Genomic DNA, 13,707 nt, shown 5'->3' on the forward strand with positions numbered 1-13,707 from the left:
AAAAAAAAATCTGAGAGGGGGAACCCCGCTCCCTGGTGACATCTGACACACTGTGTGCCCCCTCCCACCCCCCTGCAGCACTAAGGTTTATTCCTTAATGCGATTTAAAGTCAAGTTCAATTCAGAGGTGGTTTGACTTTTAGCAATTATTTACACCGTGGAGAATTCAAGCGATGTGGGTGTGCCAGGATTTATTAATATTTCTTCTTCTTCTTCTTCTTCCCCTCTGTGCTCAGAGTTTGAGGGGCCAGTCAAAGCTGGGAGTTTCTCTGTCTGGTCCCTCTTTTTTTCTTTTTTTCACCAGTGCTCTCGGAGTGGGCTGGTTCTGTCTTGGAGTCTTCCCACTGAGAGGAAGACGAAGTTTCGCACCAGTTTTTGTGTGTGTGTGTGTGTGTGTGTGTGTGTGTGTGTGCCTCCAATCCAGCGGAGGGTTCAATAGCAGCAGCGCGGCAGGGGAGGGACGCACCGCCAGCACTCAGGATACCCACTCTCTAACACACGCTCACACACACACACACTCTCTCACAGACGCAAACACACACTCCTGCGCACCACGGACCAGTTAAAATCCGCAAGAAAACTGCGAACGCGCACCAGAGCAGTCGCCTAATCCGATTGATAGGCACCAACAATAGAAGTGAAAAACCAGGGGGGAACTACTGGACGCTGCAGAGGACAACTTGTGTTTTGGTTTTTCTTCTTCTTTCCAGTCGCTTTATTTGAAGGCACTTAGAGAGAGAGAGAGAGAGAGAGAGAGAGAAATCCTTGAGATATCAGACTTGGTTTAAGAACAAGAAGCGCCATCCTCCAGACGACTTCGCCGTTTCACAATCCGAAAGGTAAGATTGACTGTCTCGTGTGAAGATTGTCTATTTCTTTTTCCCCCCTCATGATCTTCCTCTTGCGTGACGAGCCAGAGTTTCTAGACATTGTGGGATTAGAAACAATTTCCCTTCCATGCTTTCTTTCTTTTTAACTTTTTTCCCCCCCCTCCCCACTGACGCTTTCATTTATTATCATTTTTTCCCCCCCTAAATGTGCAGAAACATCTCTGTAGAAATTCAGCGCCGGGCTTCCAGAGCCAAAAGTCGTGTCTTTTGAAACGTCTGCCAGAGAGAGAGAGAGAGAGAGAGAGAGAGAGGGGAAGAGATTTTGCGGTTTTACAACTCCGGGAAGTCAAAAAAAAAGAAGAAAAGTTTCAAACACATTTCAATCGAGCACATGCTCTTTTAATTTGGTGTTATATTTTTTGGCGTGGGCACATCCACGGCGCGGACGCCGACGGGGACCGTTAATGTGGTGAACTTTAGAAAACCCTCTCTCGCCTTTGTGCCTCCCCGAGGTGTTCCCATGCTCCCGGAGGTGACACAGCACCCTATGAAGGCGACTTATAATAATAATAATTATACATCTCCAACTCGCCGTTGTCCTCTCTCCACGTTCTCTCCAAGTTTTTTGTTGTTGTTTTTTTTTGCACTTTTGTTCAATTTGGTTCACTGCGTTACGCACGGGCGCTTTTACGCACCTGTAAGAGCACCAGACGCGCAGGAGTGGCGTGCTTAATGAAGATTTATTGATTTATTTCCTAATTCAAATTTGAATAAAATGATTTGAATGCAACTTATTCGCGGGGTAGAATGTTGACAGTTGAGCTCACGTTGCCAGTTGTTTCCCCCCTCCATCCTGCTGGGGCCATGTGAGAGCCCTGTTTTTCCTCTCGGTCGGTGTTTTAATGAGAGACATACCCGGAGTGCAGGATTTGAATAACTGTATTTAGTAGCAGGGCGAAGCCCGCACACCGCCTCCCCTTCTACTTTCTCAGGAGAATGAATCATGAACACAAAAAAAAAAGTCTTAAAATGGGAAGGTCTGCGTCGCATACCGTAACTAAACCGTGATTTGCATATGAAAACTCTCTGGCTGAAAGAATTCCGCCAGTGTCGCTATGGCCGTGTGCGTCCAGAGAAGTGACAGGCTTCAGCGGTGGATATACAGTCTCCTCTCCTCTTCTTGGGTCACACATCCAAAGTCACTGGTGGAAGATCATGGACTTTACAATTTGTTTCATTCCCTTGTGAAATTATTCATCACATCTACACACACCGTGCACTCCCAGTCCCCTGCTTCATTCATTCATTTTTTTTGTTTTGCAAAGCCCCTCATTAAGCTCCCTCAGATGGACACAAGCAGAGGCAGCGCCGGTCACACTAGCTGCTAAACAGACTTTTTTGTGCCTCCCTTTCCCTGCTATTCTAAAGCACAGCGGATCAGGATTGACTCATTTCCTATGCACGATGCAACCAGTTCGTGTGCATGTGCACGGCCCGGATGATGATGGGCGCTGGGTGCAGGATGACTTTCCCATGGGGCCTTTGCTGTTGTAATCTATAATCGCCCTTCTGGCCACAATGCCAGCACATCAGTCAGAGCCACCAGCACCAACACCCCCCACATCACCCACCCACCCTCAATTCTATTTAGAAAACGCAGAAAGCGGCCCTTGCGACCTGACCCTTCCTCACAGAGACATTCCAGGATGCAGTGCTAAATACAAGCCTCGGAGATGGACTATAAAGAAGCAGGAGGGGAGGGGAGGACGAGGAGGAGGAAAAGGAAAACTGGGCTCTCCTTTCCATCATGCTATTGTGCCAGCTTTTGTGGTTTTGATGATGTGGAGAGTTCAGAAACTCAAACTGTGAGTGATGTTGTGGATGGCGAGGAGACAGGTCCTGAGTGATGATTTAGACCCGTACACAGAGTGGAGTGGAGGAATGCGATGGTTTGGACACACACACACACACACACCAGATAAAAATCTCCATTATTGGATTGGAGCCCTTACCACAGTCTCTACCAATTCATTAATGAGCTGTTTAGCTGTCCAAGAGCACCAGACCTGCTTTGGTTTGGCCTGCCTGTAGAACAGGTCCAGGTCCTGTGTGGTTCCATCCTTGGCTCCGAGCCCTCCATACACTCCACTCACCCCAATCCGCACATTGGCCCTGAAGTGACAGCGGTGATGGAGCTCGCTACCGAGGACCCAACATAAATCTCCCTTCAAACCTCCTTAAAGAAAACACACAGAGGCTTCAGGTCCTGCGAGCGCCTTGCCAGGCGTCTTGTTGGATGGAATCCGAAATGTCTCTTTATTTGTGTTGAAATTAAACTGTCTTTTATTCCCCTCCCGTTCTGTTAATGAGCTCCATGTGGCAGCAGGCAGGAGGAGGCTTATCCGCCTTGACAAGGAGCCGGAGGGAAGGAGAGGGAGACCGGCTAAACAAAGTGAGGGGAGAGAGGGGAGGTCAGGGGCAGCTTGGTGCACACAGACAAATCACGGCGCTCGGGACGTATACGCGCGATCAGGTGGATGAAAATTGTGGCCCTAATCGGCGCAAGTAATTGATATTTTTTTGCTTTAATCATCAGCAGATTGTGAATGATTTTCATTTTGCAGTTGATTGAAGTCACTGAAGAAATTGCATCCATCTGGGAGATGTAAAGACAGTAATAGTGTGAACATTTTTTGTTTTTCATTTGCCCATGATTCGCTTGTAATGACCTCAAATTACAGCACAGTCAGAGCTGTTAGTATTCAAATGAGGGGAGGGGGTTCCAAGCCTCAGATTTCTTTTTCTTCTGTTTAAGATTGATATCGTAAATGTTTCAAAGACAAGCATGAAAAGGAAAGAATGTCCACCCATTGTAAAATGCTGCATTTTCCCTTTTCATACCGCTCTCTAGATTCCTGGGCTTGACAATTTGGACGTACGGGATGTTTTTCGAAACCAAAATGCTTAGTTAATTCCACTAAAAGTGAAACAAAAGGCTATAACTGTGTAAATAAAAAGCGACAGCAAAACAAAGTTGACAAGATTGCGGGTGACATTGCCTTGAAATTATCCGTTCCTCAAATTGCGATCGCGCATTCTTCCTCGTTCTAATTAAACATGAGACTTTATTTGTTCCAGATGCAGCTTCTCTCTTTTCGTTTTTGATGTGTTATTTCGGTTGGGGAACTCTGTGGCATGAGAATGGTGCGAGCATGTAAGAAGCAGCTCCAGTGCAGGCTGTGTGACCATGTTGACTCTGCGCTGGTCCGTGCAACCACAGTGACCCGACACAACTGCCGCACGACGTCCTCTCTCTGCGGCGTACGTCGCGGACGCGGACTGAGAGCCTCGGTGCACGTCGGAGAAGTGGAGGGTTCCGGCGTGGGGTTTGAATCGGTAGCGTCACACGCGAGGAGCACATTGAAAGCACACATCTAATGTGCTAATGACAGTGGCGATAAAACCCTTCCTGTGTGAGTGATCGCAGACTTTTAGTGTAATGGCATCAGCGTGGTGGACAGAGCCGGCCCGGGGGGGACGGGGCCCTCGCTGTGTCGCCGTGGTGTTTGGGGCCGTTGGAATGAAAGGCAGCTCTGAACAGCTCTGTACATACCACCTGAGCGCCGCCGCGAGTATTAATAGACACGTCTTTGTTCCGACTGACACGCTTCTGAAGTGGAATGAGACAAGCCGAGGCGATAAGGATCTCCACTCTCTGTGTGAGTCAAACCTCAAAGTGCCACTTAGGCGGCTTTCCTGTGGCTCTCTGAAGTCTGGCAATACAACGGGAGGCCGGGCTCCGACAGAAGCACCGACACGGACACTGACAGGAGCTGTCAAGGGCCCTTTTTCCCCCTTGCGTGTGTTGTTAAAGGACCACAATGTAGAAATGAAGCCATGTTTGTAGTGTAGGAAAGTTCGTCCAGGCATGAGTGGCCTCTGGCTTCACTTATCTGTCTGAGAAGGCGAAAGGAGGAGGAGGAGGTGGTGAGGAGGGGCCGAAAGGGGGAAGGCTGCATGTGTATGTGTGAAAGGAGAAGGGGATTATTTGTTGATTAAAAAAGGGCCGTGATCAAGGGAAAGAGACAGACAAGGGGAGGGTGAGCGGGGAAAGGGAGAGGGGTCATTAAAAGGACACCATCTCGCTTGCAGTAAATGGCAGTAAAGTATCTGGCTAATCTGCCATCATTACGCTGATTAAATCACCAGGGATTTGGCGTTCCCATCAGCTGCAATCAATGGGGCACAAATCAATAGACAGGGGAAACATGAGAGGCTCTCAGCCGCACCTTGTCCTGGGCCACAGCTCCATCTGCGGACGGAGCCGCCAAACACTTTTATATTAGCGTCAATAAAAGTTAAACGACATGGATTTGGGGGATTTTTATGTTTAAGAGTTTTATGTTTAAGAGTTTTATGAAATAGCGTGGCTGCCTCGAGCTCCAGGCAGTGTCTTTTCCCTCACACATCTGTGTTTAAATCTATTCTCCCCCCCCCTCCCCCTTTCCTCCCTGCGGCCTGGACAACTCATTCAGTCTTCCTTCACTCTTTGTCTCTCACTGATGGTGTGGGGCCTTTCGTCCGGGTTTGATGTTAAATGTCAATTAAGAAAACACATTTTAACACAAAGTAAAATATGAAGTGCAAAAAAAGAGGAAAAAGAAAACTGGAGCGGAATGTTTCCGAATGCAATTCCTCTTTTGTATATGTTTGCAATATAAGTTATTGAGAACAAATTGAGCCTTTGGTCAAGGGTCAGAAGTCGATACCGCTCAATGATATCACCAACGTCTGCAAGATGAATAAGCTGTAACCAGCATTCGCTCACCAGGGACGCTATAAAGGAATCATTTTATATTTTTGGAAAGACGCTTGATTCCCTTTCTTACCAGGAGTCATATGAGAAGATTGATACCACATTCATATTTGTACTCTAAATACATTAGATATTAAAAGTCCAATAGTTATGTATGTAGGGGGATCTATTGAATATGATTATGTTTTCATTAGTGTGTCTTCACATGAGACTAAGAATGGTTTTGTGACATTAGAACAAGCTCTTTATATCTACATCGGGAGTGGGTCCTCTTCCCATGTTGCACCAGCATGTTTCAACCGTAGCCCATAAAGGACAAACCTCCACTGGGTCTAGAGAGGACCTTTAGCATTTTTATATTACCTGGGGTCCACTGTAGTATTAAACTTGTTCTATGACGGGAGCACAGTTTTTACCCAATTACCTTTAACTCACTGTTAAAACGATAACCTGTCATTTCTACAATGTTTTTGTCAATGATTTGGAGACAGAGCCAGGGGAACTATTTCCCCCGTGTTTCCAGTCTTTATGCTGAGCTTAACTAACCAACCGATGACAGTAGCTGTACCAACTGATGACTGGGTGATATCAATCTTCTCGTGTAACTGTTACCCATAAAATCAAACACAACTCTGTGATCTCAGAAAATACTATCTCAGTAAACGGGACCTGAAAGGGGCTGTCTCTAGGCAATATGTCATGCCGTAAAGGAAACTGAAGTCACCTGTCTGTATCTTTCAGAATGAGGCATTGTAGCGGTTGGAGCGTGGTGGTGCTGCTGGTGCTTTCGGGGCTGGGAGCCGGGGCCCAGAAGCTGCCCACGAGAGACGAAGGGCTCTTCCAGATGCAGATCAGGGACAAGACGCTGTTCCACGACTCCTCCGTCATCCCGGACGGAGCTGAGATCAGTGGCTACCTCTTCAGGGACACGCCTAAAAGGTGAGCGCTCTTCAGAGCAACGCCGGCTATTAAAAAACGTTTACAATTTTGTTATTGAGCGCAAAATGCGTCCAATTCTACCTTTCCTTCGCTGACTGATCCATAACAACCACTGCGGGAAACATCAAACATGTTGATGGCCACTTACTGTAAGCAGATAGGGAAACGTCACATGTTGCTCCGTAAAATGATCTATTATGTTGATGCAAAAACTAAATAATAGATGAGAAAGTCGTTCTTGCATAATTGAGTCTTTGGGAGAGAGAGACCGAGGTCGGTGGAACAATAATATCGCTGATGCTCATGCATTAAGCCCAGCACATTGTTTAGGATGAAACTATGATGAAGCGTGAATGCTGGTATGCTCATATCGAGGCCTATCATTTTCCACAGGTACTACTTTGTGGTGGAGGAAGACAACACACCCCTGTCTGTGACCGTGACACCTTGTGACGCTCCTCTGGAGTGGAAGCTCACCCTGCAGGAGCTGCCAGAGGAGGCCAGCGGGGAGGGATCAGGTATAATTGACATCAGACAGCAGTGGAAGAGGTTAATGACATGTTGTGCGGAAATATCACTATCCACCACGCACACTTAACTGACACGGTGATGCTAGGCTTTGTGTTTTCGCTGGGTTTTAATTAACTCACCGTCGTAGCGTCTCGTCTGACCACTTATGATGTCTGACTCGGCCCAAGCCGACGACTGTAATTTCAGAGAAGGGCTCCACTCCAGTCGGCCGACTGAATCAAAGCCATTACATCCCTTTTATTTAAGCTGTCTTGGGTCTTCTGGAGGTAGATCCCGCTGCACTCTGTCTGTCTGTCTTCCGTCCTCTTTTCCCTTTACTTCTTTCTTCTTGCCTCACATTAAAACTGTCTCCATCTGGAGGGCGTTTCAGCATCACAGATCTCGCCAGATGACTAAAGTGGCGGCTCTGAGTGTAGCATATATTTGAATGGCAATACACGAGCACCTGTGTGTGTGTGTGTGTGTGTGTGTGTGTCTCTGCTCCTGTCAAATCAAACGTAACAAAATGATTTATTGAGTGGTTACACTGGTGAAGACATGAACTTTGCCTCAAGCGGGAAGAATTCATCCTGAAGTGGTAGAATAATGATTAATCTGGACCCAACACATGCGATGCCATTGGTGGTGTGACTTCACAAGACCGCTCTAGTTCAGCCGGTGAACTTCTTCCTCTCTTTGCAGCTCTGTTTTTGCTGCATGTCTCTGGTGGTCTTTGAGCATTAATTTTTAGTAGATCTCTGAGCACACTCTCTGGCTGACAAACATAATATTATGGTTTCTTGCTCAAGCCGGAGTAAGAGCCCAGGCTGTGTCTCTCATGTAGAAAGCCACAATGCACCTCTTTCTAGCGCGGCTCCCCCGAAAGGCTGAGTGAATGCTGGCCTGTGATCTTTGGGGATGTTTGGAGTGAAAACATGGCTGCCATGTGAAGGGCTAATCGCCTGTGAGGTTTGCAGAGTTTTCATCATGACCTCACAGCATCTGCCGCTAAAAGACTTTTAGTATCGGATGATATGACTTTTTCATCAAAGCCCAAAAAATGGAAAAGAAGAAAAATAATGGAAAAAAGTAAACTCTGTCGACGTGTTCAAAAGAGTTGTAATATACATTCGTTGGAACGTTTTGGATGAAATGTCAGGCAAAGAGCTCACATTATGCATGTCGGTTTTCCAGGAGAGCCTGAACCCCTGGACCAGCAGAAGCTGCAGGTGACAGTGGACGAGGGGACGGAGCTCTTCACCTACAAGGGTAACGATGTGGAGTCCTATGTGGCCACCAGCACGCCCTCCGGCCTCTACCAGCTGGAGCTGCTGTCCACAGAGAAAGACAGCAACTTCAAGGTGTACGCCACCACCACTCCAGAGTCGGACCAGCCGTACCCGGAGCTGCCCTACGACCCTCGTGTGGATGTGACCGCCCTGGGCCGTACCACGGTCACCCTGGCCTGGAAGCCCACACCCACAGGCTCTCTGATGGGCCAGCCCGTCCAGTATTGTGTCGTGATCAACAAGGAGCACAACTTCAAGAGCATGTGTGCCGCCGAAGCTAAGATCAGCTCCGACGATGCCTTCATGCTGGCTCCAAAGCCTGGCAGAGACTTTAGCCCGTTTGACTTTATGCACTTTGGCTTTGTTCCCTCTGACAAGGGTTACGGCAAGGACCGAGGACTGACGAGTAACAAAATCTCTCGGGCATACACAGCAAAGCCCAAAACATCAGACATTCAGAAGTTGTGCATTGGCAATAAAAATATTTTCACTGTGTCAGAGCTGAAACCGGACACACAGTACTACTTTGATGTGTTTGCTGTGAATTCCGCCACCAACACCAGCACAGCATACGTGGGAACTTTCGCCCGCACCAAAGAGGAGGCTCGTCAGAAGACGGTGGAACTCAAAGACGGCAAAGTATCGGATGTTTTCATCAAGAGAAAGGGCAGCAAGTTCCTGCGTTTTGCCCCCGTGTCTTCCCATCAGAGGGTCACCCTCTTTGTCCACACGTGTCTGGACGCCGTGCAGGTGCAGGTGAGGCGCGATGGTAAACTGCTGCTCTCCCAGAACGTGGAGGGGGTGCGGCAGTTCCAATTGCGGGGAAAGCCAAAGGCCAAGTACCTGATCCGTTTGCGCGGCAGCAGGAAGGGAGCCTCCACTCTGAAGGTCCTGGCCACCACACGGCCCAGCAGCAAGCAGCCCTTCCCTTCACTTCCAGAGGATACTCGCATCAAGGCCTTTGACAAGCTGCGCAGCTGCTCCTCCGTGACCGTGGCCTGGCTGGGCACGCAGGACCGCAACAAATACTGCATTTACCGCAAGGAGGTGGCTGATAATTACGGCGAGGAGCAGAGACGGCGGGAACAGAACCAGTGTGCCGGGCCAGAGACCCGCAGGAAGTCGGAGAAGGTCCTGTGCAAGTACTTCCACAGCCCCAACCTGCAGAAGGCTGTGACCACAGAGACCGTCACGGGTATGGAGCCAGGCAAGACGTACCTGCTGGACGTTTACGTGGTGGGACACAGTGGTCACTCAGTGAAATACCAGAGCAAACTGGTGAAAACAAGGAAATACTGCTAAATGACTCTGCAAAGAATAAATCTATTATAAATATATATATTAAATAAGTTTATTTAACTCTAAGTGATATTCTACTAAGGAGTGTATACAGACTGACTACTCACACAGCTGATGGGCCTGTGGCGGTGACTGAACTGTTTGTAGAGAGAGATATCAACCTGTATATTTATGTTTACATTTCATCGCGGCATGTCTGGGCGGCCCATAGTGTGAGCTGCTTTGTTGCCAGGCCTGTCGTCTTGACATCGTGTTGCCACTGGGGAGGCAGAACTTCAAGGAGGATAATCGTTCACGCTGTATGTTTCTCTGTTGCTGCATGACACCTTGCTTTCGTCCGTCGCATTTGTATGTTCCTTCAGTTTCAAATCACGTCGGCCAGAGGAGATACAGTCGCTGCCTGTACTGTGTAAATCTCTCACTGCATATCCACTACATGTTTTAGAAAAGAATTTAAATTATTTTATACTTTTTTGTCTCTCTTTTCGATCGTCTGCTTTTTGTTGATGACAATAATAACTGTTACCAGGAAATTCCAGTTCTATGAGGAGGTTGTCGTAGTTCAGACATTCCCTTATGTATCTCAGCCAGTGTTTGCCCTAGAGCCCATCTTGTAAATGTGTTCTGTGCTGGAGATCTGTGTTATTATCACTGTATCCCTGTGTGTGTGTCACATGTACAGAGTTGTCCTGCCAATATTCATGTACATAAAACACTAAATATAGAACAAGTAATCCCCGTGTCACCCTGGGTGTCATGTTCTTTTGCCAAGCAGTTAACATCACAATCGTGGCTCTGAGATGAAAGACGACACTGCACTAATATAGACTCCGATATCTATATTAGGGCTGCATATAAGCAGGAGTGGTGTGATTTGACTTGATCCCTAAAAAACGATTTGTGCTGTGAAAAGAACAACAGAGGACAAATTATTCGCTTTTTATACTTCATGGCGCAGTCATTAGCAGTCAAGTGTCTCGGTGATGTAAATCCTTATACATGTACATCAATAAATCAGTGCATGTCAGAATTCTTTTTAGTGCATTTCTTAGTCTCTGCCAGAGAACAATTACAATTTTTGTGGTGAGGATTTTTTTTTTCCTTCTAAGAAGTGCTCATAGACAAGAAACTTAGAATATGCACATTTGAGAGTTTAGTCCATCTGGTTCACATGGTCCCTCTTGTAATCTTTGTTTTTGTATTCAAACAGTCACTAGTAGTTACAGTATGTTATGTTGCTGCTATGATCTCCTTGGTGAAATATAAATGTTGCCACACAGGATGTAATTGATTTGGACATTTTAAATTCATACAAATTATGTATGATCTCTCATAATGGGTGGAGGGGGATTCAAGGCCTACGACACTAATATGATTTTTTCTGTTATTTATTGTTACATTATTTGTTAGGTATAACAAATTGGTTCCGTTTAGCTTCATCTTCAGTCATTCATGCAACTTTTAAAAGAAAAAAAACATCAACTGCCACATACAAATTAAAAAACGAATTATTAAGCTATAAAACACACCCTTGATCTACCCTACATCTATACTGATGTGTAACTGATGCTGTTGAGTCAGTTTGCTTGACTAGTTACTTGCTCTACTACCATACAATGTTAGAGCAGTTTATTTTTGCGATAAATCCACTGGAGTTAGTATTTAAAGAAGGTGAACGTAAAAGTAATACACTCTAAGCCAAGTAATTCAGTCAATACAGCAATATCAATATACCATTTGCAAACATTAGTCAACACTAGCCACCACGAGGTCGGCCTACGGGTCGTACCACACCAAGTGAGACCGTAGCAGTAAAAGCCCTGAGTGGATTGAAGCATTTTATTTCTCGAATGGATTTAATTTCTCATATCCAAGAAGAAGAAATTGTTATTTCGTCTTTGAAGATTTCTTTGCAGTAGCAGTTATTTATTTATCGGAGCAGAAGAAACCCGAGTTCACCATCAAACTACATTCCTTTTCACGTCCAAGAGCTTTCTGGTGCCTCTTGTTTTGTCATTACTTCACTTCTTCTGAAGTTAGCCAGCTAGCCCTGGCCCGTCTTGTTACTTAATACGAGAGGGCATATTAGAACCTCTTGTGGTCTTGGCAAGAAATCATCACCACCGTTCAATGCCGGCAAGAAACCACGTCAATCAGAGCAGCACATTTATTGCGCAATTTCTGGGGAACCTTTGAAAAATGACACCATTTCAAAAAATAAAAAACAGACGATACTGAACAGGCCTCGCTACGGCCGTCTTTCTGTTCACGTACCCGTGTGTTGCTTTAAGTGCATTCACTTAAAAAACACAGGCACCGAATTTGGGAGAATTGGGTGACTTGCAATACGTATTTAACCATTAGACACAGTCAACCACAAATAAGCAAAGAGAAAAGCCAGACACACATCGGTGCACATATCCACACGTTCCAATTAAGAGCAGTCTCAGGTGGATGGAAATGGTCTCTTTGTTGTGGCCAAGAAAAGCAGCTGCCGCTCGCGAATTGCCATGTTTCCATTCCGACCTTGATGCCGGGTAGCTGCGCGGCGATTCATCGCCACAACTCACTGTCAATCACGGGTTCCTGGTCAGAGGAAATGCAGCGGGGCTCCACCTGGCTTCCATTAACCTGCCGCTGCCCTGGAATAATGCGGAGGAGCTTCCAGAGAGTTGTGGGAGTGTCATGGATATCCCTGTAAACTGCTGCTAATAAAGCTGGCCAGCTCTTAACCCTAAAATGTCATCCCGCGCTCGCTCGCGCGTGAATAAGATCGGCCGTGAAGCCCTCGGCTTCTTTTTTTTAAGTGTCTCCTGCTCTCCGGTCAACTCGAGAGGTCTAAGATGGAAAGAAATGTACAGACACGGCTATATCGCCAGCACGCTGCAGGAGATTACCTCACGTACGTATACAGAGAAACCTCTATCCGAGAGCAAACCACCAGCGGGGCTGTCCGTGTTTATGCTTTTCGTGGCAACGAGTTGCCGAGCTTTGATGCTTGAGAGATGTGTATATGGTTGAGTGGAAGGAGTGGAGACAGACATACGGTGCTCGGGTAGAGCGCACAGAAGACCTGGTGCTGATTCCGGATTTGGTCAGTTTGAAGGGATTACATTCAGGCTGATGGGAGACATAGTTTGAGACCGGCCTAAGCAAATGAAACAACACTATGTTGGTTTTAACCGTTGAATAAACCTGAGTTTGCAGTTACAGGAGAATAAACCTGATCTGATTTTTAAATACATTACTTAACTCTTTGGATTATGGAAATACAAATCCTTGGAATGTCAGAGATCCTATTGAACGCTTTAAAGAGGCAGTTTGACAGGCAGAGCTTCTTTTTCTTAAAGTGTCCGCAAGTGAGGTCCACACACATACATACATATGCACAACAAAACAAAACATGCAAGAATTAAATCCCCCTTCCAAAGATTACCGCACATCGATCAAGGCTGATGGAACCAGGATCATCAGGTAAATCATCTATTGTCTCACGAACGCGAGCGCTGACAGTGGGTGGTCCATTTCGTATTTTATCGTTTTATCACACGTCAGACAGATATTGTTCACGTTGTAACGCTTAACTGAGTTTAAAATTGTCTATTTCAGGTATTTTGTATGATCTATTGGAGAATACAATGCAATGTAATGAAGTAGCATTGATCACTTTGAGGGGAGGGATACATGTTGTCCCCCCCGGGGATAAAAATACTGCAGCAGAGGTGAGGATATGAAGACCAGAAGCAGGGAAATCCCAAGCATCCCAACTGGCAAATCACACGGAAAAATAAATAAAAAAGCTTTTGGTAAAACAGCACTTTAGTAATTCCTTCCAGACACCCACCACCACCACCCTCTCTTTACAAAGGGCTTCAGGACTTGACATTTGTGAGCATGCTCTGTTCATGTGTGCCTGAATGCACTTGTTGCTCAACTTAGTGCTGAGTGACACATTTGCACAGAGATCGTGAAAAGGGAGCAGAGGCGCGAACGGAATCCAAACAGAGACGGACAGCAGGCAGAC

At 46.4% G+C, this 13,707-nt stretch overlaps 1 protein-coding gene across 1 annotated transcript; it reads left to right on the plus strand.

Moving 5' to 3' along the window:
* Positions 1-320: 320 nt before the first annotated feature.
* Positions 321-10,965, plus strand: ndnf (neuron-derived neurotrophic factor). Its single transcript, XM_035648650.2, has 4 exons — positions 321-839; positions 6,388-6,585; positions 6,979-7,103; positions 8,290-10,965. Exons 2-4 carry the CDS (start codon positions 6,389-6,391, stop codon positions 9,684-9,686), a joined length of 1,719 nt encoding a protein of 572 aa, XP_035504543.1. The 5' UTR covers positions 321-839; position 6,388; the 3' UTR covers positions 9,687-10,965.
* The last annotated feature ends 2,742 nt before the right edge of the window (positions 10,966-13,707 follow it).

Source organism: Scophthalmus maximus, chromosome 13, assembly GCF_022379125.1.
Source record: "Scophthalmus maximus strain ysfricsl-2021 chromosome 13, ASM2237912v1, whole genome shotgun sequence".
NCBI classification, from domain to species: Eukaryota; Metazoa; Chordata; class Actinopteri; order Pleuronectiformes; family Scophthalmidae; genus Scophthalmus; species Scophthalmus maximus.